The sequence below is a fragment of the Oryx dammah genome, unplaced genomic scaffold (assembly GCF_014754425.2).
Source record: "Oryx dammah isolate SB20612 unplaced genomic scaffold, SCBI_Odam_1.1 HiC_scaffold_28, whole genome shotgun sequence".
NCBI classification, from domain to species: Eukaryota; Metazoa; Chordata; class Mammalia; order Artiodactyla; family Bovidae; genus Oryx; species Oryx dammah.
The window spans coordinates 115,381,599-115,408,742 of record NW_024070212.1 but is presented as its reverse complement, the minus strand read 5'-3'; the positions used below and the strand labels follow the sequence as shown (position 1 = coordinate 115,408,742).

The window sequence follows — 27,144 nt, the reverse complement described above, 5'->3', positions numbered from 1 at the left end:
CTCAGCCACGGAAGCCGGTCGCCCGGGGCCCCTCTGGATGGCTCAGCCGCGGAAGCCGGTCGCCTGAGGCCCCTCTGGACGGCTCAGCCATGCAAGCCGGCCTTCTGGGACCTCTCTGGACGGCTCAGCCACGGAAGCCGGCCTTCTGGGGCCTCTCTGGCAGAGTGGCTTTCTCACCCTGTGTGGTGTCCCAGGATGAGTGGCCAGCATCTTTTGTTCTCTTGTGCACAGTTTGTTCCCTGGGTTGTCATACCAGGTGTGTTTCTAAGAGTCGATTCTGTCCAGATGGGAGCGTCTGGCCACCGAGCGGGTGGGTACAAGGGGCTGTCCCACTGTCCTGCCTGGAAACAGCGGTGTGTTGTAGTATCTCAAAGACAGGCCTGTGGGGGACGCGGGCTCAGGTGGGCTGTGTGGTCGTGTTCCTGAGAAGCCTGGGAATGTTCCTAAGAGGTTCCTGAGAATGATTTAAAAGTTCTGTAATCAAAGGCCGTCTGACTTTTCAGGGGAAAAACACCTGGACTTCTGTTTGTTCAGCCTTCACACTTCTCTGGTTCTGTGCCCACTTTCTCATGAGAAAGGCATGAGTTAGGCACTGAGCTGAGCCCTCCCTGTGGTCTCTCCGCAGCCAACGAGGAGTACTACCAGCTGCTGATGTCCAGCGAGAACCACCCTTGCAGCACCCACGTGCCCTCCTTCACCGTGCACGAGATCGAGGGTGTCACCTCCGAGTTCATCGTGAAGAATGTGGTGAGCGCCTGACCCGACCCGGGTCTTTGCCCAGAAAGCTCATGTCCACTGGCCAAGTCTCCCGGGGGGAGCTGGCCAAGCCCTGGCTTCTTAGCAGCAGGGCCGGGAGTTTCAGGAAGTGGGTTCCTTCCTTAAGAAAACAGTTTAAGTCAGGGATTCAGAAGCAACGGCCATGTGCCAGTTTGTGCTGCTCTCTGAGGCTGACCCCTTGCAGCCCAAGCAACTCCACCCCACATCAAGGGCGTGAGCGTGAGCCCCCAAGATGGGGGGAACAGAAGGGACACAAGTAGCCCATAAGTGGGGCCCACCCTGAGGTCTGGAAACGGGGGTGAGTCGCCCCCAGTTCTCAGTCACCAGAGCAGACTTAAGGGCAGGTGGGGACCCCAAGGTCCCAGAAGCACAGCAGTGCTGGCCTGGAGAAGGAAGGGGCTCCTGACCCTCCCAAGTCACTCCTCCAAGTGCCCCTGCTGCAGCTTAACCCCAGGGGAGCCCCTTAACCCATGGAGAACCCCAGCCCCGAGCTCAGAGGGCCAGTTGGCTGGGAGAGCCTGGGTTTGGGCCAGGGCCCCAATGCCTCCAGCCCCCAGGCAGCCCTGAGCCCGGGAGAGACATGCGCTGCAAAGGTTGACAGTTGGGGGGAGCAAGGGTGAGGCCCCTGCCAACTCCTGGGTCACCTGGGCTAGCCGCCAGCAGTGCCATGCCCAAAGACAGGGTGGGGGACAGCTGCAGAGGATTCCTGCAGCCAGGGTTCTGCTCGGCAGTGGAACCCCACGTGTTTTTCCAAACAGTATCCCATAGGGACCCCGTATGTGTAAGAGAAGAAGTCCGGTCACTGTGGTCCGGGCTGGGGAGAGGGGTCCAGAGGCCTCCCCGACCCTTCACTTGACCTGCTCCCTGCCCATGCCTCGGCCCAATTCTGGGGAGACCCTGATTCTGGGGGGCGTGACCTGTCCAGACCCCTCCTGCCCGGCCTCACCAGGGTCGCATTCTCCGCATCCCAGGATATGTTTGCTGCCGCTGTGTCCCTGGTGACCGGGAAGATCCTGTACATCTCTGACCAAGTGGCCTCCATCTTTCGCTGTAAGAGGGATGCCTTCTACGACGCCAAGTTTGTGGAGTTCTTGGCGCCCCATGACGTGAGTGTGTTCCACAGCTCCACCACGCCATACAAGCTGCCGCCCTGGAGTGACCGCCGCCAAGCAGGTGAGGGCCCTTTTCCCTGGGCAGCACGGGGAGGACTCGGCTCAGCAGGCTGGCGGCCGGGCAGGGCGACCCCTGACGTGGGACTGCTGCCCACCTCCCCTCCACGGGACTCCGCTGCAGTCCCCCAGCATGCCCTCCCAAAGGGGCTGGCGTGTCTGTGAAAGATTAAAGGTTGTTTGTTCAGAATAAATTTAGGAAAAAAGTCTTTGTAGATTTCAGAAAGGGAAAACAGCTTCAGAAGATTTTAAGGGATGTCAGGTGTTTTGGAAAGAAAGCTGATGGAAGTTGAAGTCTGGAGGCGAGGCTGCGGGGGGTGGGGCAGGACAGAGGCACACCTGGAAGGCTTCCTGCAGGCAGTGTGGTGATGTCAGCACAGAGGGGAAGCTCAGCACCTCCAGGAGGCTGCTCCGTGAACACAGACCACGCTGTCCTCCCAGCTCAGACCCAGCTGGCTATTGTGGGCTCTGCGGGCTCCGGGATGCACTCGGCGGCTGCGTCCCCAGGCCCCAGGGCTCCCAGCCCGCCCACTCTGCTCCTGGCTACGGGGCTCTCACGGTCAAGTGTCCTGCGTCCTTGTCCTGCAGCGTGTGTCCATCTGCGCCTAGATGGTCATTAGCCCCTCTGTGGGCTCTGAGTTCTCGAAGCTGAGATGGACCCAAAGAGGAGAAGCCCCAGGGAGTCAGGAGAGACGAGCAGGAAATGGACGGGACCAGGAGTGCTCCGGACAAGCTGGACCTCGGTCACGATCTCGACCAAGAGATCCCCCCAAACTGGCTGCATCCCCCAAAACTGATTCCTGTCCTTGGCTTCTGGATCAGGTCTCCGCTCCCATCAAAATGCTCCTCTGCCCACATCCACCTCCACTTGGATCTCGGGTCCCTCCATGCCGTGGTGCTCCCCTCCCCTGCTTCCAGGCAGTGAGGCCCTTACCACCGCTGTCAGAGCCCCAGTTCAGCAGCTGTTCTTCCCCGAGCCCAGACAGCCGGGGCCAGGGCACAGTTTGCTCTAAGGCTGACTCGTAACGAGGGGGATATGTGCTTCACGTTTCAGGGGTCAAGCCGTCTGCTTTCACCCGAAGCCCCAGCCCAGGAACTGTGCAGCCAGATCGCTCAAGGCTGCAGCCAGTGTTAGGGGACCACTCAGCTCTTGGTCACTGCAAGGAGGGAGTGCGCTCTGCGTGTGGGCTCACAGCGTGAACGGGCACCGCCCCCCTGGGATGCCTGGGGCTGCATCTTTATCTGAATAGAAAATAAGGCCTTTCCAGGCCAGTAATTTTATATAATTTTCCCTAACCAGTAATTCTCTACTCTTCCTTGTGTGTTGCTGTTGGTTTCTTTGTTTTGAGTAGAGGAAGCTTTATGAGAAAGACCAAAATCTAAGATATCTTTTCTTAAATTGTGTTTATTATGAAAACACTGTTCTTTCATCTCTAATGAGATCACCCGGTTGAACTCATATTTTTACTAGACATTTAAATTTTAAAGTAAGGATTGATATAAGCTGTGAAATACCCTGAGTTGCTTCTATTACAAAACAATAGGATGGGAAAGACTAGAGACCTCTTCAAGAAAATGAGAGATACCAAGGGAACATTTCATGCAAAGATGGGCTCGATAAAGGACAGAAATGGGATGGACCTAACAGAAGCAGAGAATATTAAGAAGAGGCGGCAGGAATACACAGAAGAATGGTACAAAAAAGGTCTTAATGACACAGATAACCACGATGGTGTGATCACTCACCTAGAGCCAGACATCCTGGAGTGTGAAGTCAAGTGGGCCTTAGGAAGCATCACTGTGAACAAAGTTAGTGGAGGTGATAGAATTGCAGCTGAGCTATTTCAAATCCTATAAGATGATGCTGTGAAAGTGCTGCACTCAATATGCCAGCAAATTTGGAAAACACAGCAGTGGCCACAGGACTGGAGAAGGTCAGTTTTCATTCCAATCCCAAAGAAAAGCAATGCCAAAGAATGTTCAGACTACCACACAGTTGTACTCATTTCACATACTAGCAAGGTAATGTTCAAAATACTTCAAGCGAGGCTTCAAAAGTATGTGAACTGATGACTTATAGATGTTCAAGCTGGATTTAGAAAAGGCAGAGAAACCAGAGATCAAATTGCCAGCATCTGTTGGATCACAGAAAAAGCAAGAGTTCCAGAACTCTCTGGAACATCTGCTTTATTGACTACACTAGAGCCTTTGACTATGTGGATCACAACAAACTGTAGAAAATTCTTCAAGAGAAGGGAATTCCAGACCACCTTACCTGCCTCGTGAGAAACGTGTCTGCAGGTCAAGAAGTGACAGAACCAGACATAGAACAATGGACTGGTTCCAAACTGGGAAAGGAGTACATCAAGGCTGTATATCGTCAACCTGCTTATTTAACTTTTAGGCAGAGTACATCTTGTGAAATGCCAGGCTGGATGAAGCACAAGCTGGAATTAAGATTGCTGGAGAAATATCAATAACCAAGAAGGCAATGGCACCCCACTCCAGTACTCTTGCCTGGAAAATCCCACGGGCGGAGGAGCCTGGTGGGCTGCAGCCCGTGGGGTCGCTAGGAGTTGGACACGACTGAGCGACTTCACCTTCACTTTTCACTTTCATGCATTGGAGAAGGAAATGGCAACCCACTCCAGTGTTCTTGCCTGGAGAATCCCGGGGATGGGGGAGCCTGGTGGTCTACAGTCCATGGGGTCACTAAGAGTCGGACACAACTGAGCGACTTCACTTCACTTCAGATATGCAGATGACATCACCCTTATGGCAGAAAGTGAAGAGGAACTAAAGAGCCTCTTGATGAAAGGGAAAGAGGAGAGTGAAAAGCCGGGTTTAAAACTCAACATTTAGAAAACTAAGATCGTGGCATCTGGTCCCATCCCTTCACGGCAAATAGATGGGGAAACAATGGAAATAGTGACAGACTTATTTTCCCGAGCTCCAATATCACTGCAGATGGTGACTGCAGCCATGAAATCAAAAGACACTTGCTCCTTGGAAGAAGAGCTGTGACAAACCTAGACAGTGTAATAAGCAGAGTCATCGCTTCGCCAACAAAGGTCCATCTAGTCAAAGCTATGGTTTTCCAGTAATCATGCACAGATGTGAGAGCTGGACCATAAAGAAAGCTGAGCGCTGAAGAATTGATGTTTTCGTAATGCTGTAGAAGACTCTTGAGAGTCCCTTGGGCTGCATGGAGATCAAACCATCCATCCTAAAGGAAATCAGTCCTGAATATTCATTGGAAGGACTGATGCTGAAGCTGAAGCTCCAGTACTTTGGCCACCTGATGTGAATAAGAGCTGACTCATTGGAAAAGACCCTGATGCTGGGAAGGATTGAAGGTGGGAGGAGAAGGGGATGACAGAGGGTGAGATGGTTGGATGGCATCACTGACTCAATGGATGTAAGATTGAGCAAGCTCTGGGAGATGGTGACAGACAGGGAAGCCTGGCGTGCTGCAGTTCGTGGGGTCGCAACTGGACTTAGCACCTGAAGAACAGCAATCCCCCAAAAAATGCTTGGGTTGAGACACTCGGGTGTTTATATGCAAACACTCTGCCCACGAGTGAGCACAGCTCCCAAAGTTAAATCTGTCGTTAGTTGGTGTGTTTGTGGCAGTGCTGTTAGCACGGCGTGGTTCCGTGAGTGCTCGCTCGTGAACTAGCCCTCACCTCGGTCAGGACTAGAGTCAGAGCTCTGTACCCTGAAGGCTTCGCTCGGTGGGCAGGTAAACCTGCTTCGCGCCCTGACTCCCGATTCTCCTGCCTCATCTGTAGGAAATAAAAGCACCTTCCGGGGTCAGCCTTGTGACGGGGACTTTCTCTTTCAGACTCTTTCACTCGAGACTGCATGGAGGAGAAGTCTTTCTTCTGCCGAGTCAGGTGAGTCCAGTTCCTGAAGGTGGGGAGGGAGCGGGAGTGCCCTCGCCCTGCCGCCTGCCCAGGCCCTGTTCTCTGGGGTGGAGGCTCAGCAGGGGCACCTCTGCCGCATGGCACGTGTGTCCTGAGAAGTCCGCGTGAAGACACGTTTCCATAGGCCAAGCCGTTCTGTTTTGTTTCATTTTTTGGTCATGCTGCTCAGCTTGTGCGACCTTAGTTCCCCGCCCAGGAATTGAACCGGGGCTCTGGCAGTGCAAGCCCTAATCACTGGCCTGCCAGGGAAGTCCCGAGCCGCATTTTAAATGTGCCTGGGGAGTTAGGAGAGACGGGTCAACAGTGGGGTGACTGACCCGCTCCTTGTGAAGAACGTCAGCCTGGGCAGCCCAGACTCATACCTGTCATCTGGGAAATTGGCCAGCTCCCCCCCCACCGCGCCTTGGAAAGACATGAACCCCAGGTTCTGTGAGGACTTCAGAAGCTTGTGTAGCCTTTGGTCTGGGTGTGTTTTCTCAGGGAGAGCCCGCAGGTCTGTGGCCCTGGATCCAGGGCCCCGCTGCACGCCCGGCTGCTGTGTCAGGAGAGACCCCAGCCAGAGTCGGGCACCCTCAGGAGTTGGGGCTAGGACCCCCACACTGGAGCAGCAGCCCTTCCCCCAGTTAAAATGCAAACTGCCCCAGAGAAGGGCCCCTGAAGCGCTCCCATTGCTCAGGCCAGTGGCTGTCTGATGGTCCCCTCACTGTCCCCAGACGTCTGAGCACAAGGACAGGGGAGCAGGGTGGTGGGTCGCAGACCCATTTGCAGGCTGGAGGCACAAATCAGAGACCAAGGGAGCGTGCCTGACTCCGGCTGGGTGAGGGGCCCGGCTCGGCTCTATGGGCATCTGTGCAATAAGTAAAGGACACAGCAGCCGCTGTTGGGGGAGAGGTAACCAGCAACAGAGGACGAGTCCTTCTGCCCTAATCCCCGGCCTCTCCTCCCGCCCTCCTCTGCAGTGTTGGCAAAAACCACGAGAGCGAGATCCACTTCCACCCGTTCCGCATGACGCCCTACCTGGCCCAGGTGCGCGAGCATCAGGGCGCCGAGAGCCAGCTTTGCTGCGTGCTGCTGGCAGAGAGAGTGCACTCGGGCTACGAAGGTAACGGGCCAGCCTGCTCCCCGGCTTCCGTGCGAGGCTCAGATGTGTGTCTGTAAGGCGGGCTCCCGGTGCCCACCTCTCCCAGCCTCAGGCAGGGTCTCACCCCCTCCAGACTCGGTCGCCGCCCACCTGTGTCACTGTAGCCCCTCCACACCTCCCCCCTGTTGGCCAGAGGCTCTGGGCCCGCATCGCTCACTGGGTCCAGGCGTCACTGGACTGTGGGTGCCCTCCCCTTCCCCGGCCACAAACTTTATTCTAATATAACCACATTCGAATCAGAAGTCTGTGCGAAATTCTTTTCTTTCAGCCCCTAGAATCCCTCCTGAAAAGAGAATTTTTACGACCACACATTCGCCAAATTGTCTGTTCCAGGACGTGGACCAAAGGTAAGCCAGGCAGCACGGGTCCCCACCCTACCCAGCCAGCTCTCCCCTCCCCTCCCGCTGGCCTTGCAGTCGGTGCCGTGCCCTTCACAGCAGCAGGTTCTGCACCCCAGATAGTTTCTGACTCATCACTGTCTTGGCAGTTACTTAATAACTAAATAAAGCTCAATGAATTTTCGTGATTTTGATGTTGAAGCTATTTAGCTAAAGCTCAGGCTGCATGTTGTATGTAATAATCAATGGAAACACTCCACTATACGTAGACAATGAAATAATTATGGAATCACACTAAAACCTCCTAAGATATGGACGCTACATAGACGAGACATGCTGGGGAGCTGGTCATCATTCTAGTTGAGCCTGTCTTCATACCCTTGTTTAAACCTGGTTCAGAAGTCGGGCGCACACATCAAGGCTGATGCAGCCAGTGCTAGGGCTGAAGCTGAAGGCACCCTGGCAGCGCCCCAGCAGAGGTGCGTCTCCAGCCTGCCTGCCACAGGCCGCTGCAGGGAGGGGCCACCGCCGTACCTCTGCCCAGAGCCCTCCTGCGCTCCCCGCCTGGGTCCTCCACACAGGGTGCTGTAGTCGGTGCCCATGGCCCTGCTGGGGTCGGGAGCACTGACCGTTCTGAGGGCTCAGGGTCCCTGTGTGACTTCCTCAGCTCCTAGGCGCGGTCATGAAGACACAAAGAATGCTGCTGCTGCTGCTGCTGCCAGCAGGGCTCTGGGAGAAGTCTCCTGGGAAGACCCACAGGGAGCTCGCTTGGCTTTCTGCAGGGTGTCTGTGCAGGGTCAGGCCCCCCCCACCGCCTGTACCAGGCCCAGGGACACTGGGTGCCCCCGCCCCTGGCGGCAGGTGGCCTGCTCTCCGGCAGCCAGGCCCATCAGCCTCCCCAGCCCCAGGCTGCTCAAGTGTGTGTGGCCAGCCACCTGCAGCTTCAAGATGTAGGTTCCAGGCCCCATGTGGCCCTGGGGGACAAGATCCTGGAGGTTGGGGCCTGGGAGCTACATTTGTGAAGCAACCCCAGGATAGTTTTTATACCTCCAAAAGCCTAAGCATTCCTGCCTGCAACTGCCCCAGGTGTCCACTCATTTATGTGCAGGAGGCCTGGTGAGCTGGTCACTGTGGGCCAAGAGGCTGCAGAGCCTGGCTCAGTAAGCCCAGCAGACAGTCCAGCCCACGGAGCCCAGCCTGACCAGGGCTCCTTTCCCCTCCTTCTCTGCTTTCTCCTCCTCCCGCTCTGGCCAGGACTTGACCAGGATGTGCTGTACATCCTGTCCAAAGGAAAATACCAGGCTCAGAACGTGCCCCAGGCAAGGAGGAGGCAATCAAAGAACTCCCACGAGGAAGTTCTCCCCACACAGAACAGGGAGGCTTTGCTCTAAGGAAAGAACGAGCTGCTCCACATGAGCAGAAGTCAGCTTGAGAAACAGCTGCTGGGATAAAAGGGAGACCGGCCTGCTGAGAAGGGAGACTGAGATGCCACTCGGAACAGGAGCTGAGCCACCAGAGGGTGCTGGACTCACGAGGGGGTGGGACTCACGAGGGTCAGGACCCACAACGGGGACAGGACTCAGAGGCAAAAGGGGGGACTACAGAAGTCCAGTGTAAAATGTTACCCAGAAAGCAAAACAGCTGCACCCAGGGAAGACCTGATGGGCACAGGGCAGGGTCCCAGCCGGCGATGGCGGCTCCTGGGGACCAGACACGGTGGCTGCAGGTAGGGCAGAAGGAGGAAGCCTGGAGCTGGGGAGATGCCCACGGGCAGGGCTGCCCTGGTCTGGGCAAACTTGCTTTAGAAAGTCCATGTCAGGCCGTGTCTGGCCAAACTCAGGACACCCTAAAAGGAAAAGCTCTTAGAAGAAAACAAAAGCATCGTCATGATCGGTTCTTCCAGGAAATCAGCCTCATGTCAAAGCACCGAGCCTGGGCCGGGCCGGGCCCTGTAGGCCGGGCTTCTGGTTGCAGACCCTCAGCGATGCTGCACCCTTGGTTTGCTAATTAAAGAAAAGCCTGACTGTTGCCTCGTCAGCACTGGTACCCAGATTTGGTGTTTAGGGAGTGGGGAGCCGGCCTCGTTCCTGGAGATGATGGGCCGGCCGCCGCTCCTGGAGGCCGTGTCCTTGCCGGCATCCTGAGCGCGGCCGTGACCCCGCGTCGCTTGCCTTGCAGGGCCGTCCCTCTCCTGGGCCACCTGCCCCAGGACCTGATCGAGACCCCCGTGCTCATGCAGCTGCACCCCAGCGACAGGCCCCTGATGCTCGCCATCCACAAGAAGAGTAGGTCCCCTCCTCGTAGTCCTTCCGGGGGGTGCGGGCAAAGCTAGTGCAGTCTGGGGTTGTCTTCCCGAGGTCAGCACCCACCAGGACCGGTCCAGGGGGCTGCGGGCGAGGGCTGTCCCACCGCTTGCCTTGAGTCCTGGCAGTTGAGAGTAGCCCACCGCCTGAGTCCTCCGTGTCCCGTTTTGATTGTTGGCTGCGCCAGCAGGCGGGAAGAGAGGAGACAGGGTCAGCTGGCGGGGGTTGGGCGAGTAGGGTGATTGGCCCAAGCCAGGGGAGTGGACAACCCCGGTGCTACAAGCCCACAGACACAGCCGACACTGAGTATCCTGCTGGGAGAAGACCAGTGAGGCTCGCAGGGATGTGTCCTAAAATCCACGAGGACACTGCTGCAGGCAGCCCCATGTGCAGCCTAAAGCAAAACAGAAGGTCCAGAGCGGCGGCTTTGAAGGGGTGTTGGTGTCTCCGGAGTTTTCAAATAATTCCAAAATTGAGTGCATCTCCACGTGTCTTGTACTGCAAGCACCAGCTGCATCTGCTCACATCCCGAACTCTGTTCTCCCTCCCCTAGTCGTACAGTCTGGGGGGCAGCCCTTCGACTACTCCCCGCTCCGGTTCCGTGCCCGAAATGGGGAGTACGTCACACTGGACACCAGCTGGTCCAGCTTCATCAACCCCTGGAGCAGAAAAATCTCCTTCATCATTGGGAGACACAGAGTGAGGCTGTGAGTGCCCCCAGGGCCGACCCAGGCCACCTCCCACCACGCACCTGCTCCCCGGGGGTCGGGGCCTCCCCCAGGTGGACGGGAGCGGGCAAGTGGCAGCCCAGGGGGTCTGCAGGGAGGAGGAGGCAGGGGCCCGACTCACGGAGACAATGGAAACCCGGCAGGGGGCCTCTGAACGAGGACGTGTTCTCTGCCCCGCCTGGCCTGGAGGAAAAGGCCCCGCAGCCTGGCGTCCAGGAGCTCACGGAACAGATCCACCGGCTGCTGCTGCAGGTGGGTGCGCTGCCCTCCGCCCCCTAGACAACCCGGAGCCACCCCCAGGCCGGGCTCCGCCCCCCTTCCCAGGCCCATCTCCCGTTTCCATTGCCACCCTGCACCCTCGCGCTGGTGTCCGCAACTCGCAGCCCTGGGCCAGCGGCTGTGGTCCTCGTGGGTGGAGGCGGGTGGGGGCACCCTCCAACTAGGGAAGCCGAGCTGGCCCCAGGTGCCTGGAGAAGCCCCCTCCCGTCCTTAGGGACACAGCCCTCAGGAAGAATTCCTGTGAGCATGTGAGCCCCGGGGAACGACTTCCTGCTTCTCAGTGCCCAGGGGCTGGGGGTACTGTCAGGCACCTTGTTTTGTCTCTCAACCCCGTGGCCATGGATTCCCTGGGGACTGGGATCCAGGCCCGGCCCCATGGCTGGAAGCAGGGAGCCCACCACCGCCTGACCCTGGGCCCAAGCCCGGCCCTACCTGGTGTCCACCGAGGGCCACCGCCCCCTAGCAGGTCACGGCCTCTCTGAGATTCAGCGGGGGGCCACGTCCCACCTGTCCAGACTCCTCCTGCTGCTGTCTCCACAGCCCGTGCCCCACAGCGGCTCCAGCGGCTACGGGAGCCTGGGCAGCAACGGGTCCCACGAGCATCTCATGAGCCAGACCTCCTCCAGCGACAGCGCCGGCCAGGAGGACCCCCGCCGGAGAAGAGCCGTACGTGCCCCACGGCCCCCTCTGCCCATCACCCGGGACGCGGGTGACCGTGCGCTCTGAGGCCAGTCCTCGCTGGGGGCGGGCCTGTCTGACCTCAGCTGCTTCTGGCTGCTCTAAACTCGGCTCACCTGGGACTCACTCCAGCCTTGAAAGGGTGGGAACAGCTGCAAGCTGTGGCTACAGGTGTGGGTGAGAACTATTTAAAGCAGGCAAATCAGACAAACGTGAAAATCAAACTGTAGGATTAGGGTTAGAAAGAAGACTGCAGCCTAACGCTCACTTTATTTCTTATTCTTCAGAGTCGTAAAATCTGCTTTGTTTGGGTCTCAGATCTCATATAGAGCTTGTTTCTCTGTTGCTGTGGAGAAGGAAATGGCAACCCACTCCAGTTCTCTTGCCTGGAGAATCCCATGGAGAGAGGAGCCTGGTGGACTGCAGTCCATGGGGTCGCAAAGAGTCGGACACGACTGAGTGACTTCACTTCACTTTCTCTGTTGCTGGGGCTGGCTGGGCTTTTCTCTTTCTTAGCCTGTCAGGCACAGGTTGCAGGGTCTCCTGGGGTGAGTAATGTGTTCATTTGTTTTTGTTTTTCTTCAAGGATATGTGTAAAAATGGTAACAAGGCCAAAAGCAAAAGTCATTACCCTGATGAATCTGGAGAACAAAAGAGCAAGCCAGCTTCAGGTACCAAACGATCCAGCATTTCCTTAGTGAGGCTTCAGTGTGGCGAGACGGAGAGGCGGGTGTGACTCAAACTCCGGACACAGGGAATTTCCCCTTCGAGTTGGACCGTTGGCTTCCGTGCTGACACAGGGCTCGGCCTGGGGTCCACACCACAGCCCCTGTCCAGGGGGCCCTGCCCCCGGAGGCCCACGAGGTGTGGCCAGGTGTGCGCCTCTGCCCCATGACCCCCTGGTCCCGCTCTGCAGAATGGCCCTGGGTCACGTGAGCAGACACTCACCCGGGGGCTGCCAGCTGTCTAAGGTGGGGGTGCCGGCTCTGCTCCGGGCGCCCCCCTTGCACCCCAGGCCGGATCCCACTCACCGTGTGACAAGTCACGTTGGAAGAGACCGACCCTTCCAAGGCCGGGAATATTAATGGACCACAAAGCTCCTGTGATCTTCAGGGGTTCACCTAGGAACTGGCCTTTCCCACTGCGGAGTCCCTGAACCTGAGGACAGCCCAGACTGAGTGGGGACGAGAGAGCTCCCTCCGCTGGCCCGGCGGGTGGCCTGACTCCCAGGCTGGCCCCAGGGTCTCTGCGTCAGTGCAGCACATGCTGAGACCCGGCCTTACCTTTTGGTAGAACTAAAATGCTCTGTAGCCTTACAGTGGGCACTAGGGGAAACAGGTATTAACGGAAAGAATGATGTTGTCGTTGCTCCAGAAATGCAGAGCAGTTCCCTGACTCCGATGAAAGCTGCTGCAGCTACGGAGAAGGACAGCTCCGGGGCCAGCCTGCCCGAGGCCAGCCCTCCCGAGGGGCTGGCCTGCAGGGACCCGCCAGCCGCCTCCTACCAGCAGATCAGCTGCCTGGATGGCGTCATCAGGTGCGGCCCTTCTGGCCTCCCTCCCCGCCAGCGGCACCGTGGTTGGGCTCTCGGTTACATGAAGCCCTTTCCGACCCGCCCGCAGGTACCTGGAGAGCTGCAGCGAGGCGGCCACCCTGAAGAGGAAGTGCGAGTTCCCTGCGAGCCTCCCCACGCCCCAGGCCAGCGACAAGCGCCAGGCCGTCGCGGGCCCTGGGCTGCACGCCGCAGGTACCACGTCTGCTTGAGCTGTGACCGCCTGGCCACTTATCCCCTCTCTCGGTGGATCAGGCCTTATCTGAGAGCCCGGGGCCCCTTCTCCCTCCCCCTGTGGGTTCTGAGCGGCATCAAGGACACGTGTTGGGGTGTCAGCTGTTGATTTAAATAACCAAAATGGCTCAGAACCTCCTTACCAGCTGGAGGTAGAGGTGGTTCTGGACTTAGAGGACAGGATCCCCTGGGGCTGCCGGAAGCCAGGGTGTTATCAGGCGGGCCCATTTCTGTGTCTCAGAGGAGGACTGGCCTCAGTGTCAGCGGCCCCAGGAGTCAGAGGTGATTGGAAGTGCGGTTATTGCCAGTGGTCCTCCGAGGACCACAAGCAGGGTCTCCACGGTTGATGGAAGCCTAGGCAACTGGTGGAGCTTGCCCCAGCCCACAGAGGGAGCCCAGCTGCTCACCTGCTCTCAGCAGAGGGGCCCGGGCCACAGTGGGGAGCTCCCCACAGGCCTCGGCAGAGGCCCCGAGCCCAGGCGCCTGCCTCCTCCCAGAGGACGCGGGGTGTCAGGGTGCCGCCGTCCCCATTCGGAGTCCCCTGTCTCGGCCATCCCCCTCCCCGAGGGCATGGCGTCCCCTGGCAGGGCGAGTGCAGACTTGAGCCCCCGGGTCCTGGAGTGCCCCCAGCCAGCCTCTGTGCTGCGTCTCCGGGCAGCTCACCTTTATCACGGTTTTGCGTCTGCTTCCTTTCTCTCCTGTAAAGAGGCAGCATCGCCCTCCCCAGTGAAGAGCCACACGGCCGTGAGCGCACGCCTGACGCCGCTAACGCTGCCCGGCAAGGCAGAGAGCCTGGCGTCCCTCAGCAGCCGGTGCAGCTACAGCAGCACCATCGTCCACGTGGGCGACAAGAAGCCGCCGCCGGAGCTCGGTACGCCCGCGTCCTGGGCGACGGCAGGAGCGCTCTGACTCTGACAGCAGAGATCGGGAGTTTTGCCATGCGTCCCCAGATCCTCTCTAGGTGTATCTGAGTGCAGAGCACCCACGTAGCCCAAGGGGGTGTCCAGGAAGTCCAGGCAGAGCACCCACGTAGCCCAAGGGGGTGTCCAGGAAGTCCAGGCACGTGCCGTGCAGGGTGGGGGTGGTGACCCTTTCCCCCACCCCCGCCACTCTCCGGCTCCCCCTGGGACAGGCGTCCGCTCAGGTGTCAACACGGAGGGGCTTTCTGGGAGCGAGCAGGGATGCCAGGACTCCCCCTTGCTTGGTGCCGAGAGAACCCCAGGGACGAGGCTCCCTGACCTCCCGACTGCCATGGGTGGGGTGGTGAGCCTGGCCTCCCCTGTTGGAGGACAGGAGCCAAGACGGGACAGCCAAGGGCGACACGCTGAGCTGTCCTTCAGACACCTAGAGGAGAACCAGCCTCAACTGGCTCTTTGTTTGGAAGAAGGGCGTGATGAGGGGGAGGGTGCATGTCAGAGGGTCAGTGGCCAGCCCCCTCAGGATGACCCTTAGTCCCATGGCCCCATGCTGTCTGCCCCCGCGGTTCTGCTGACCACACTGCTGGGCCCGTGCTCCTAAGCCAGGACAGGACCGGGCACCTCCTATGCTCCAAAAGCCCAAGACAGCCTGGAGTGTCTTCAGCGTCAGAGGCTGAAACCCCAGGTGCCTCCAGGTTAGAGGATGGATTAGTTAGAGGGCAGATTCCGGAGCCCCCACGTGACGCGGCTTCGTGTCCCCGCTTGTTGCCTTTGCTTGGTAGCTTTCTCAGAAAGCTGAGCAGACGCGTCTGGAACGTCAGCCCCATGCTGTGGGCGTCATGCAGGAGTCTTCTGTGGGAGACTCTGTCCTTTGTGGGTGCGGTGTGCATTTTCTCATTCTCGGGCAGAAGGGCCCCTGTGGATGAGAGCTCCACGTCCGCTATTCCAGAGCTTCTGGGAGATGCTGCTGCAAGCGGGCCCGAGTCTCTGGAGTGCCCTGCGGGCCCTGCGCTGCCCTGCGGCCTCAGCCAGGACCAGGAGGCCTTCTGGAAGCTGGGCCTCACCAAGGAGGTGCTGGCCGCCCACACCCAGAAGGAGGAGCAGAGCTTCCTGCTGCGGTTCCGGGAAATCAGGAAACTCAACGTTTTCCAGTCTCGCTGCCATCATTATCTGCAAGAAAGGCCCAAGGGGCACTTGAGCAACAGGAGTAAGTGATGACATCTGAACTAAAAGTGGGTTTTGTTGTTGTTCTTTTTTTAAACTTTGTTCTTAACACTATGCATCCCCTGAGGCTTTCAGATGGTGAGCGCCCCCTGTTTAGGACACCTGCGTTTGTAAGATGCTGTTGGAGCTTGAGCAGTGACACTCTTGGGGATGTCACCTGCGTTCCCAAGGGAACCATGCTATAAACAGTGGTGACAGGCCCACCTCCCCCACTGTGGAGCACAGGGCCGGGCGACTGTCCTCCTGCCTTGCCAGGCATTCTCTGCCTGGGTGACCCCACCCCTCTCCCTCCTGGTGGGCGAATTCACCACCCAGGGAAGGAGCATTTGACATCAGGCTCCTGAGGAAGCAGGGATCCCAGATGATGCTGCAGGAAGAAAGGGCGCCCTTTCTCCCCAGAACGCACAGCCTCCTGGGGGTTGGCCTTGCCATTGGGGCGCAGACTCCAGTGCCAGACAGAGCGCGAGGGGTGTGAAGAGCCAACACGGGGCTACGATGGAGCAGGCTGGCTTCCTCGCCCTTCATCTGGTCCAGGAGCCGGGCTCCCAACCCCCAACTGCCTTCCTGGGCCCTGCGGTCAGGGCCAAGCTGGTGGGAGATGCCAGCTCTCTCCTGGGCTCCAGGCCCCGAAACAAGAATCAGAGCTACGAGCCCAAGGGGCCCACACCACGAGGGCCCAGCTCCCCTGGCCTCTGGACAGATGTGCCGAGACGGGTGTCCCAGGAGTGAGAGGCTGGCCCTGCTCTTGAAGATTATGCCATTCCTGCTCTTTCTTCCTTCCTACCTGGACCCAGGGTAACTGAAGGCACACAGGGAACCTCTGGAAATCAGAAGCCAGGGCCCCACCTCCTCAGCCCCAGCTTGGTGCAGAATCCCAGCGCCCCCCAGCCCCAGCTTGGTGCAGAATCCCAGTGCCCCCCAGCCCCAGCTTGGTGCAGAATCCCAGCGCCCGCCAGCCCCGTTGGCCCAGCAGCTTGTGCAGTGCCCCTGCTGCCCAGCTGTCCCCAGCAGCCCCGCCCAGACCCGGAGCCCAGCACTGCGATTCCCAGTCACAGCGGGAGACGGACTCTTGTAGGAAGAGCACTAGGCAGACAGGCTGACGGCAGAACCTCCACCCGCTTGGGCGTTCGCGTCAGGCCGGCCCATCTGCCCTGGCATGTGGCACAGCTGGCAGGGGACGTCCCCACGCGCCCGCTGCCAGAGCCTCCGAGTTACCCTCTGTGACATTAGAAGAAAACCTGAGGTTCCCGGGGCCCCTCCCACTGCCTGTGCCCCACCCACTAGGCTCAGTGTGACCCCCTGGCCCACAGCACCCCCAGTCCTGGCCAGTGCCCAGGGGAGGAGAAGGGACATGCCCTGTGTCCCTCACACCACAGGTTGAGTCCCTGCAGCCTCCTGAGGACGGCCCCTCTCAGCAGGTCTTGTGTCAGAGGAAGACCTGTGTGCCTTCAGCCCTTTGACTCCACAGGCGTGGACCCAGGCTCCTTTGGCAGATGAACCAGGAAACATCTCTTCTTAAAAATGATGTCTTAAAAACATCTCTTTTTAAAAGCTTGTAAAGTTGAGATACGAGGTTAGATGAGATCAGTGGTTCTGCCTTTCAGTTTATTTCAGTCCCTCACTCATGTCCGATTCTTTGTGACTCCATGAACCGCAGCACACCAGGCCTCCCTGTCCATCACCAATCCCCGGAGTTTACCCAACCTCATCTCCATTGAGTCGGTGATGCCATCTAGCCATCTCATCCTCTGTCCTCCCCTTCTCCTCCTGCCTTCAATCTTTCCCAACATCAGGGTCTTTTCAAATGAGTCAGCTCTTCGCATCAGGTGGCCAAAGTATTGGAGTTTCAGCTTCAACATCCATCCTTCCAATGAACACTTAGGACTGATCTCCTTTAGGATGGACTGGTTGGATCTCCTTGCAGTCCAAGGGACTCTCAAGAGTCTTCTCCAACACTACAGTTCAAAAGCATCAATTTTTTGGCACTCAGCTTTCTTTATAATCCAACTTTCACATCCATACATGACTACTGGAAAAACCATAGCTTTGAATAGACTGACTTTTGTTGGCCAAGTAATGTCTCTGCTTTTTAATATGCTGTCTAGGTTGGTCATAGCTTTTCTTCCAGGAAGCAAGCATCTTTTAATTTCATGGCTGCAGTCACCATCCGCAGTGATTTTGGAGTCCAAAAAAATAAAGTCTCTCACTGTTTCCATTGTTTCCCCATCTATTTGCCATGAAGTGATGGGACCTTATGCCATGATCTTAGTTTTCTCTTTTTTTAAATTTAATTTAATTTTATTGTTTTACTTTACAATACTGTATTGGTTTTGCCATACATTGACAAGAATCCACCACGGGTGTACATGAGTTCCCAATCCTAAGCCCACTTTTTCACTGTCCTCTTTCACTTTCAAGAGGCTCTTCAGTTCTTCTTCACTTTCTGCCATAAGGGTGGTGTCATCTGCATATCTGAGGTTATTGATATTTCTCCCGGCAAACATGATTCCAGCTTCTGCTTCCTCCAGCCCAGCGTTTCTCATGATGTACTCTGCATATAAGTTAAATAAGCAGGGTGACAATATACAGCCTTGAGGTACTCCTTCCCAATTTGGAACCAGTCCATTGTTCCATGTCCAGTTCTCACTGTTCCTTCTTCACCTGCATACAAGTTTCTCTGGAGGCAGGTCAGGTGATCTGGTATTCCAAAGTCTTCAAGAATTTTCTAGTTTGTTGTGATTCACACAGTGAAAAGTTTTAGTAAAGTCAATGAAGCGGATGTTTTTCTGGAATTTCCTTGCTACCTCTATGATCCAGCGAATGTTGGCAATTTGGTTTCTGGTTCCTCTGCCTTTTCTAAACCCAGCTTTTATATTTGGAAATTCTTGGTTCACATACTGCTGAATCCTAGCTTGAAGGATTTTAACTCTCATTGTGTCCCTATTATTTTAGCTGCTCCCAGACTAAGAAATACCTCTGGAATAGATTCCTCTTGGAAAAAAACCGGGAAAAACCGAAAACTGAAGTCCAAACGTGTCAAGCCTCGCGACTCCTCGGGCAGCACTGGGTCTGGCGGGCTGGCGCCCCAGCGCCCCCCACTGGTCGGCCTGAGCACCACGGCCTGGTCCCTGTCAGACACGTCGCAGTCCAGCTGCTCTGCGATGCCCTTCCCTGGCCCAGCGCCAGCGTACCCCCTGCCCTTGTTTCCAGCCCCAGGAATAGTGGCCGCACCAGGGACCATGGCCACAGGGACCGGGGCTGCCCACACCAACCTTGCGGTGCCCATGGATGCCCACCAGGCGCTCAGGGTCCATCCCCCACCGTTCGCCGGGCCCTTGGCCCCAGTCATGGCATTGGTCTTGCCAGGCTACTCCTTCTCCCCCGTGACCCCAACCTTGCCCGCAGCCTTCTTCCCCGGCCAGCGGAACTTTGCATCTGAGATGCCTCCTGCCTCCCAGCCCGAGTTCTTCCCCGATCGGACCTCAGCCCCCAAACAGCCCTGCCCATGTGCCCCGGCAGAGCGAGGGCCATCCGTGTCGCGCGTGGCCACCCCAGGAACCCCGCCCTCGGCCGCCGGGCTCCCAGGCAGGACCTCCCCGGCACTCTTCCAGTCCCGCGGAAGCTCACCACTGCAGCTCAACCTGATGCAGCTGGAGGAGGCCCCTGAGGGCACTGTGGCGGCCACAGGGGCTGTGGGGACCGTGGGTGCAGGCGTCAACTGCAGACCTGGCTCATCCTGGGGCTGGCAGCCCAAGTCGCCTCCGACCGTAAGCACCTCCTGATACCCTTTGTCTAAAGCAGGTGGCAAACTCGGGTACCGGGGCAGGCTATGCACCCCCCTTATGCCTGACACGCTTCAGTTTGGACACAGATTCGTGTGCCAGACATGAGCATGTTCCCAAGGCCCTGTCACAGTACACCTGTGACTCTAACCATCCTGGGACCTGAAGAGAGAGAGATGGCCGGCAGATGTGGTGTCCAGATGGCCACAGGGACTTCATAACGCATCGTCAGGGGCCTCCGGGTGTTAGGTGGATACTTCGAGGATGGAGCCGTCAGGTTAAATGCCAGAGCAGAGGCTCCTCGGAGGGGTACTGGCCGCAGAGGGCCTCTGGTGAAGGACCGGAGCCGGAAGGAGCTGGGAATCGGTGCTCTCAGTCTCTGTCCTCCCAGGTCTTGAGGACACAGGCGTGTACGTTTACTTGGTTCATGAAATGGCAGTGTGATTTCCAGCTAACGCGTCTGTGTTCTGAGAGCCGAGGCAGGGCTATCCATGAGCCATCCCCCAACACCCAGCCTGTGTCCAAGGCAGGGCCACCTGGGTTCCTACCCCCCCACCTGTGTCCAAGGCAGGGCAGTCCGTGAGCCCCCCAAAGTGGGGCCACGTGGGCCCCCCCAACACCTGTGTCCAAGGCGGCCACCTGGGTTCCCACCCCACACCTGTGTCCAAGGAGGGGCCACATGGGCCTCCCCCTGCCTGTGCTCTGGGAGAGGAGGTGGAGACAGGGGCCCCAGCACCTCTTGCCTGCTTGGCCTGCAGGCTGGTTCTGAGGACTGGCAGGCTGGGCCCTCCCAGGCTGGGCCCGTGGTGCCCCCGGCTGGCCCTGCTCTCGGGGTGCAGGAGGCGGAGCCCGCTGCTGGGAGGGGTGCCTTTGGGTGCTGTCGAGGCACAGTCCTGCCTCTGTGTCCACTCAGTGGAGAAATAAGCATAAGGCTTGGATCCCCACCGGGGCTCCAGGAGCCACTGTCTCTCAAGGGACTCTCCCAAAATGGAATCCAATCAAACGTCATCCTTTCCACTTCCGAGAAGTGAGCTGGGTTCCGGGAACCCGAGGGTCTGTGCCCATGGCCCATGGCGGAGGGGCCAGCAGTCTGAGGAGCCTCCGTCCCCTCCCCTACTTTGCACGGAGACCTGACTGGGTGTCCCCTCCCTGTCCCCCCAAGCGCGAGGAGCCGGCGGACGCCCTGAACAGTGACGCCCTGTCCTCATCCAGCGGCCTACACCTGCTGCTGCACGAGGACCTCTGCTCAGCCACAGGCTCCGCACTGTCCGGGAGTCGGGCCTCCGCCACCTCCTGCTCCCTGGGCTCGGGCTCCCTGGGCTGCGATGCATCCAGAAGCGGGCCAGGTACGTGGGGGGCGCTGGGAGCCCTGAGTGGGGTGGGGGGGGTGCAGTTGACGTGTGTTTGGAAGACCCCCACGTGACACACCTGGGTACCCTTGGCTCTCTGAATCCGAGGGCACCAGTCGCCCCAGAGCCTCAGGCTGCCGCGTGCTGGGCCCAGCGTCAGGGTCCTTCCTGACTGCGCACCTTCTCGCTGCACCCCGAGCGGCTCCTCGGAGCCTCACACGGGCCACGGGCCTCCTCCTCCTGCCCCGTGGCCAGGCCCGGCTCCCTCTGTCACCTGTCACTCCCTGTGTCAGTGGGCACAGCAGGCCCCGCACCCCCGTCCCTGGCTGGACCATCCCTGGGGCTCCCCGCGCGTGCCGGGAGGGCAGGCAGTGCTGCACCTCCCCGAACGGCTCCCCTGGTGGGCCTGGTGTGTGGCCTCGGGCGGTACCGGCCAGGATGGTGCAGTGTGGCCCGGAGCTGCCCGGCGGGAGCAGCCCACACACATGTCCCCAGGCTGTAAGCGCCCCGCTTCCCTCACTTGGGCAGAGTCCCCTTCGCTGGGGAGGCCAGGGAGGGGAGAGCACAGCCTCTTAGACAGGGCCCTGCCTGGACTCCCCCGGCCTCGCCTGCAGAGAGTCACCTCCGTGGTTCCTGCTGATACTCGCTCTTTAAATGATTTTTAAATTATCATCCAGAGAATTGGACTGTTGGAAAAAGAGAAGGGACAATCCCCCAACACACACCGTAGCTGCCCTCCCCTTACAGAGCCGACTTGAGTTTGAGGTCGTGACCTGCAGCACTCTGTGTTTTAAAGGCAGCAGCAACACGAGTCACACCAGCAGGTATTTCGGAAGCGTCGACTCCTCGGAGAATAACCACGGAGCAGCAGTGAAGGCGGAGGTGGACGGGACTGAGCGCCTGCTCAGGTGTGTCCTCCAGGACCCCGTCTGGCTGCTCATGGCCGACACGGACGACAGCGTCAGGATGACCTACCAGATGCCTGCACGGTAACCGCTCGCCCCTCCTGGGACGGTGTCGGGCTGGGCTCGGGATCCCCCCAAACCATGAGGCCAGAGGACTTCCCGGGCCTTATCTTAGATGGAGCGGAGGGCACCGCTATAAGGGGGCCCTCCGGGTGGCTGGCCGGCCGCGCGGAGCCCTGCGGAAGCCCTGCTCCCAGCCTGCAGGACCACTGCTCCGGGGACCCTCCAGGCTGTCACTTGCCGTGTACAAAGCATTTGTGCCAATGTCGACTCTTTTGCTCTGCTGCCAGTAACCCTGTGTGGTCAGTGGTGTGTGTGTCTGTCTGTCTGTCTGTCTCAGAGATCCAGAAACCAAGAGTCGAGGTGGGTGACCGTCCCAGGCCACCAGCTACTCTTCAGGGAGCCTGGTCTGTGCCTCAGCTCTGACCACTCCAAGGAACCTGGAACCCATTAGGGTCCCTGACCCTGTGCAGTGCCCCCTTGGTGGGGGTGATTTACCCCGAGGCTCAGAAAAGCCAGGGCTCTGGGCCAGGCCAGCCTGGGGCTCCGTCTCCAGGGCCGCTGCGAGGCAGGCCAGGGTAGCAGGTGGCAGGGAGGGCTTGTCTACTCTCCACCTTGCTGCTGATCACCACCTCGCTGGTGAGAAGCTCCCAGGTGCAGAAACAAGCGTCTGCAGGTACTCAGCTCCCGTGGCTGATCTAAACTAAAATTAAAACCAGAACTTGGTGTATCGTTTTCATAGAAAAATTACAGATTATTTACTAGAGAGATTGTTACCTCAAATAGGGTAATTTAAGTGGGAAGGAAAGTTAAACAAAATCATCTAAAATTGCATGAGTAGGACTTCCCTGGGGTCCAGTGGTGAAGACCCCACACTTCCCCTGCAGGGGCCACAGGGTCCGTCCCTGGTCAGGGAAGATCCTCCATGCTGAGGAGTGTGGCCAAAAAAAAAAAAGGATAAGTTAACCAATTAAAATAAAATTATGTGAATAATACTGGAAGTGTTGGTAGAAAATGAGCATATACTTTAAAAAAGATAACACTTGAGGCATTCTAAAGCTTCCGTGTTTCTCGATATTTCGTGAAGAGACTTGGAGACGGTCCTGCAGGAGGACAGGGAGAAGCTGAAGGCGCTGCAGAGGCTCCAGCCCAGGTTCACGGACGGGCAGAAACAGGAACTGCAGGACGTCCACCCGTGGATGCGGTTGGGCGGCGTGCCCACGGCCATCGACGTGGCGGTAAGCTCTGGGGCATGGCACTTCCTGACATGGCGTTCAAAGGTGCTGGGATGAGAATGCCCGGCACTCTCTCTGCATCTGTTCTGTACATTTAAAACTTTGAAGATTAAATAAGAGCATTGAAAGAAAAGAAAAAAAAAACACCCACGACACTGTTAGATGTCCTTCAAAGAGCTTCCTTCCAGTGACTTTTCAACGCTGTTTCCAAAAAGGTCTCCAAAATGTCTAATCTCAATCACATGCTGAAATTTGAAAATCTTTTGAGTTGTCTTCACAATTAAAACACAGACCACTTCTTCTATCCTAAACCCTCAACATCCGTGTAGACCATAAGAAGCAAGGGACAGCAAGCCCTCCTCCCACTCTGAGCGGCTGCCCCCCGCGCTGTCTGTTCCTTCTTGAGGGTGTCTCTGTACCCCAGCTCCCTTCCCCTGCTCTCTTCCCCAGAATGGACATAGCCAGGCTCCGGGGTGCCCGGCCTTCTCTGTGCAAACTGCCCCAGCATGGTCAGCTCCCGCCTCCACATGGGAAGTGGCATCTACACGCCGAGCCCCACCAGCGTCCACCTTTGGAGAACTTCCCGGGTTTCCCCAGAGACAGCCTGCCCAGCCACTCTCTTCCCACCTGCTCCAGGGAGACTTCGCGCCACCCCACTTGCTCAGACCACGGGCCTGGACTCCCCTCCTCTCGTACCCTGATAAAGTCCACCAGCAGGGCACGCTGGCCTGACCTTCCAGTGGGGTGGAAAGCAGCCACTTCCCATCGCCTCCAGCGTCACCACCCTGGTCCATGCAGCTGCTTCAGCAGGACTGCCAGCTGCTTTCTGCTCCCCACGTCGCGCCCCCCCCAGCCCTGCACCCCTCCCAGGGTCTCCATCCCGTGATCACAGGCAGAGGAAAGTGCCATAAAGCCATTAAACCGTGTCGCCCCCTCCCCACAACCCCCGTCCCCCTGCGTTCCCTCCTCTCTGGCTGTTCGCTGAAGACCATCACGAGGCTCCTGCCCCAGGGCCTTTGTGCCTGCCCTGCCCTCTGCTTGGGGCTCCCCTCTCCTCACACAGACACACGCTCGCTCTGGCTTCCTTGTCTTTCCACATACAGTTGTGTTACTGACCTACCGTCACTGTGTGTGTATGTTGCTCAGTCGTGTCTGACTCTTCTGTGACCCCACGGACTGCAGCCCTCCAGGCTCCTCTGTCCGGGGGATTCTCCGGGCAAGAATACTGGAGTGGGTTGCCATGCCCTCCTCCAGGGGATCTTCCCAACTCAGGGATCAAACCTGGGTCTCCTGCATTGCAGACAGGCGCTTTACCATCTGAGGGACCAGGGAAGCCCCAGTTGATTTACTGCTGCACAGCAAATAACCCCCAAACTTAGTAGCTTAGAGTAAGAACCATTTATTCTCCCCACTGTTTCTTGGGTTGGAATTTAAGAGCCTCTTACCTGGGTGGTTCTGGCTCGGGTCCTCTCCTAAGGGTGGAAGATGATGGCGGGGCTCCTGCCTCCGGGGGCAGGACCGGAGCTGGGGGATCTCCTTCCGAGGGGGGTCCCTCCCGCGATGCTTGTGGGGGCTGGCTGTTGGCAGGAGGCCTCTGCTCCTTGCCGCGTGGATCTGACCGTGGCGCTGCTTACATGTCCTCAGGACAAGATCCCAGCCTCCCCCGAGGGCATGGGGCCGGGAGGCTGGGGGTCTGTGACAACCTGCATCACCTCCGCTTTGTTAGAGGCACGTCAGAGTCCAGGCCGCCTCCTTTGGAGGAAGGAATATCAAAAAATGTGTGGGCGTATTTTAAAGCCACTACAGTCGCTCTCGGTGGCCTTTTCTGAATGTTGACTGTAAAAGGACAGTCCTCACGTGCCTCGTTCCACGTCAGCCCAGCACCTCCCGTCTCATAATACGCCTCGGAGCACCTCTCCTCCGGCTACTAGGAGATCTCTAATGGGATATGGATTTTCCTCTGTTCACTGCTGAATCCCGGTTTCTAGAACGAGCTTGGAACACAACAGATGCTTAACAGATAGGTGTTCAACATGAGGAGGAACAAATAAGTCAGTAGCTTGTTGCTGTCCCATTCTACAGATTAGAAAACTGAGGTCAGAGAAGGTAAGTACCACTCCAGGTCACGCAGGCAGAAGGAGGAGCATTGGGACCAGGGCCTCTGGTTGATGACCTCACTGTGCAAAGCTGCCTCTCAGATAAGGTTCCCAGGGGACTCGGATCGGGCACCCCTCGGGAAGAAGCAAGCGAGGGTCCCACGGCCCAGTGGCACCTCCTCAGCTGCCAGCAGCCTCACGGTGCACACCTGGTCACCTGCGCCTCGTTCAGACTGAACTGTTGTACCAAAGATCTCATTTTCGTTACTGATTTACATTTTTCTTTTAAGGGATGTGTTTACTGTGAAAACGAGGGAGAAGACAACCTCTGTGTGTCATACGAGGAAGACATCCCTACACCGGGGCTCAGCGAAGTGACGGAGACCAAGGAAGGGGAGAGTGGACCCGCCCGCGGCCCGGAACCCGGCGGCAGGAGCGGCGCCCCTCCCCAGGGCGGCCGCGCCGCCAGCGACGTCCGCTAGGCGGCGCTCTGGGGCGGGGCCGGGTCTCGCGCGCGTCTCCGGTGAGACGGACGGATACACTTTTGTGGCTTTTTTTGTTTTAGAAAAAAACCCATAGTTTTCTGAAGGGGTGATTTAAGACCATGGAGGGTAGGAGACGTTTGCGAAGAAATGCTATTTTATATTTATGAATAAAATACAAAGATAGGGTGTTAGGGGACAGGGGAAGGAGACCTTCACTATTTAACCCGAGAAAGACTGCCTGCCTCTTTGTGTCGGGAAGGCGGCTGGGCGCCCCCACGAGTCCTCAGACGGGCCGTCCCGGGTCTGCTGGCTCCCGCGGGCTGTCCCCAGGCCGGGCCCAGGCTGCGCCCACCCGCCCGGGGGTCCCAGGGGCTCCCCGCTGAGGAGCAGCGGTCCAGGGCTTGCCCAGCGTTTGTGTTTGTGTTTGGATCAGATCAAATTCTGTCCTCTCCGGGGGCGGCTTTTTCTCTAAATTATTTAGTCAGACTGATGTCTTTGAAACCTACCAAGTGGAGATCACAGCCTCTGCTTATTTTCTTTCAAAAACCTTTTCAAAACGTTTCGCATTAAATGGTGTGGAGTCTGAGAAACCCGCCGCTTCAGCTTCCAGGGCAGCTGCAGCAAACGGTTCATCTGACAGAATGTGCGTCCAGGGCGAATAAAGTTGAACTGCTCGCTGCGGATGAAAGAAGCCGACAGGTTCCTGTGACCAGCTCCGCCACGGAAGTCACACGTCCTCAGAAACGTGACGCAGACCCTTCTGGGTGTTGCTGCAGCAGCCGTGCGTCCTGTTCAGACCAGGATGCCCGCGTGTCAGTGAAAGCGTGCTGCTGGCCATCCCCGGCTCGGCGCTTGGCCCTCCCAGCCAGGCTGTGACCGCCACGTTTGGGACTCGGTGCGTGTTGGTCCGTCGTTGGCACTCGGCGCAGCCGGGCCAGCCACTCCTCCTGGCTGAGCTGGGCGCCCCGCACCCTTTTCATGAGCCTTGACTCACTGATGCCGCTTCCGGACGACGACGGAGACGTCCCCTACTGTCGCTGGCACTTTCGGGAGGACACCCGGGGAAGAGTGAGACCAGACTGCTCACCTTTTTGCAAAACCTCACATCGCATCGTATATCCCAAAGATAGCTTAGAAAAAATGTTATACTGGTCCCTGGAGTGAATGAGAAGCTGCCCGTGAAGAAACGATTGACTTACAGTTGCACTGAGTCTGTAGCAACTTCAAAGAAAGCAGCTTCCCCCCTGCTGCCCCCGTCCATCCTTTGATGGAGAAGCAGCTACTGCAATAGGTAAAGCCTCCTTGTAATCCAGTTGGCTTTCATAGTAAAATTATTTTATGCCTGAATATCAATGTTACTTTTCATAAATGCAAAAAGTTTAATTATTTTTTTAAACGTAAAAGCAGCATCTTCAGATCCCCAAGGCAAGTGTAGTCTGTGAGTTTGTGTGGAGATTAGATGCTACAAATGGCTTCTTGCCTGAGTCAGATCATCAAGGGATAGTCAAGGTTGCATTGACTTTACCTGAACTGCCAAAAGGTTCTCTCCTGTTATTGAATGTTTACCATCAGCATTATCTTACTATTTATGTCTGTTCGTTGATTAAGTGCCATGTAGCTTTGACGTGTGCTGAGCAGTGGACCGTAGGAGCAGCTTATGAAACTGTTTACCTGGTGCCAACACACATCCAGTCTTGTTTTCTCTAGTGTGTGTGCTTACATGGGTGTTATCAAGACTTCCTTTCAATTTTAAACTGAGCCTTCTTTTTAATATATTCCCGAAAAGGTATGTAAATAAGCTCTCAGAGTCTGTGTAACAACACGTCAAGCCTTGCCGGACAAGTGGTTTGTTTATGCTCAAGCCAGACTTTCTTCACCCAGTGCAATATGTTTGTTGGACTGCTTGTGTCTTTTTATGACTTTTTTGCCTTTTAGAAAATTGGTAAATAAAGCAAGTATATTTTTA

At 57.5% G+C, this 27,144-nt stretch overlaps 1 protein-coding gene across 1 annotated transcript in view; it reads left to right on the top strand.

Moving 5' to 3' along the window:
• Positions 1–27,144, top strand: part of PER2 (period circadian regulator 2) — a 39,954-nt gene extending 12,810 nt beyond the window's left edge. Inside the window, exons 5-23 of the mRNA XM_040231902.1 lie at positions 626–747; positions 1,749–1,950; positions 5,791–5,842; positions 6,832–6,974; positions 7,282–7,360; positions 9,530–9,636; positions 10,208–10,361; positions 10,526–10,634; positions 11,202–11,327; positions 11,926–12,010; positions 12,714–12,876; positions 12,962–13,086; positions 13,832–13,996; positions 14,992–15,249; positions 18,219–19,033; positions 20,211–20,394; positions 21,194–21,386; positions 22,450–22,600; positions 24,984–27,144. Coding sequence (XP_040087836.1) covers positions 626–747; positions 1,749–1,950; positions 5,791–5,842; positions 6,832–6,974; positions 7,282–7,360; positions 9,530–9,636; positions 10,208–10,361; positions 10,526–10,634; positions 11,202–11,327; positions 11,926–12,010; positions 12,714–12,876; positions 12,962–13,086; positions 13,832–13,996; positions 14,992–15,249; positions 18,219–19,033; positions 20,211–20,394; positions 21,194–21,386; positions 22,450–22,600; positions 24,984–25,175 — 3,425 coding nt within the window. The 3' untranslated portion in view covers positions 25,176–27,144. The remainder of the gene's footprint in view (positions 1–625; positions 748–1,748; positions 1,951–5,790; positions 5,843–6,831; positions 6,975–7,281; positions 7,361–9,529; positions 9,637–10,207; positions 10,362–10,525; positions 10,635–11,201; positions 11,328–11,925; positions 12,011–12,713; positions 12,877–12,961; positions 13,087–13,831; positions 13,997–14,991; positions 15,250–18,218; positions 19,034–20,210; positions 20,395–21,193; positions 21,387–22,449; positions 22,601–24,983) is intronic.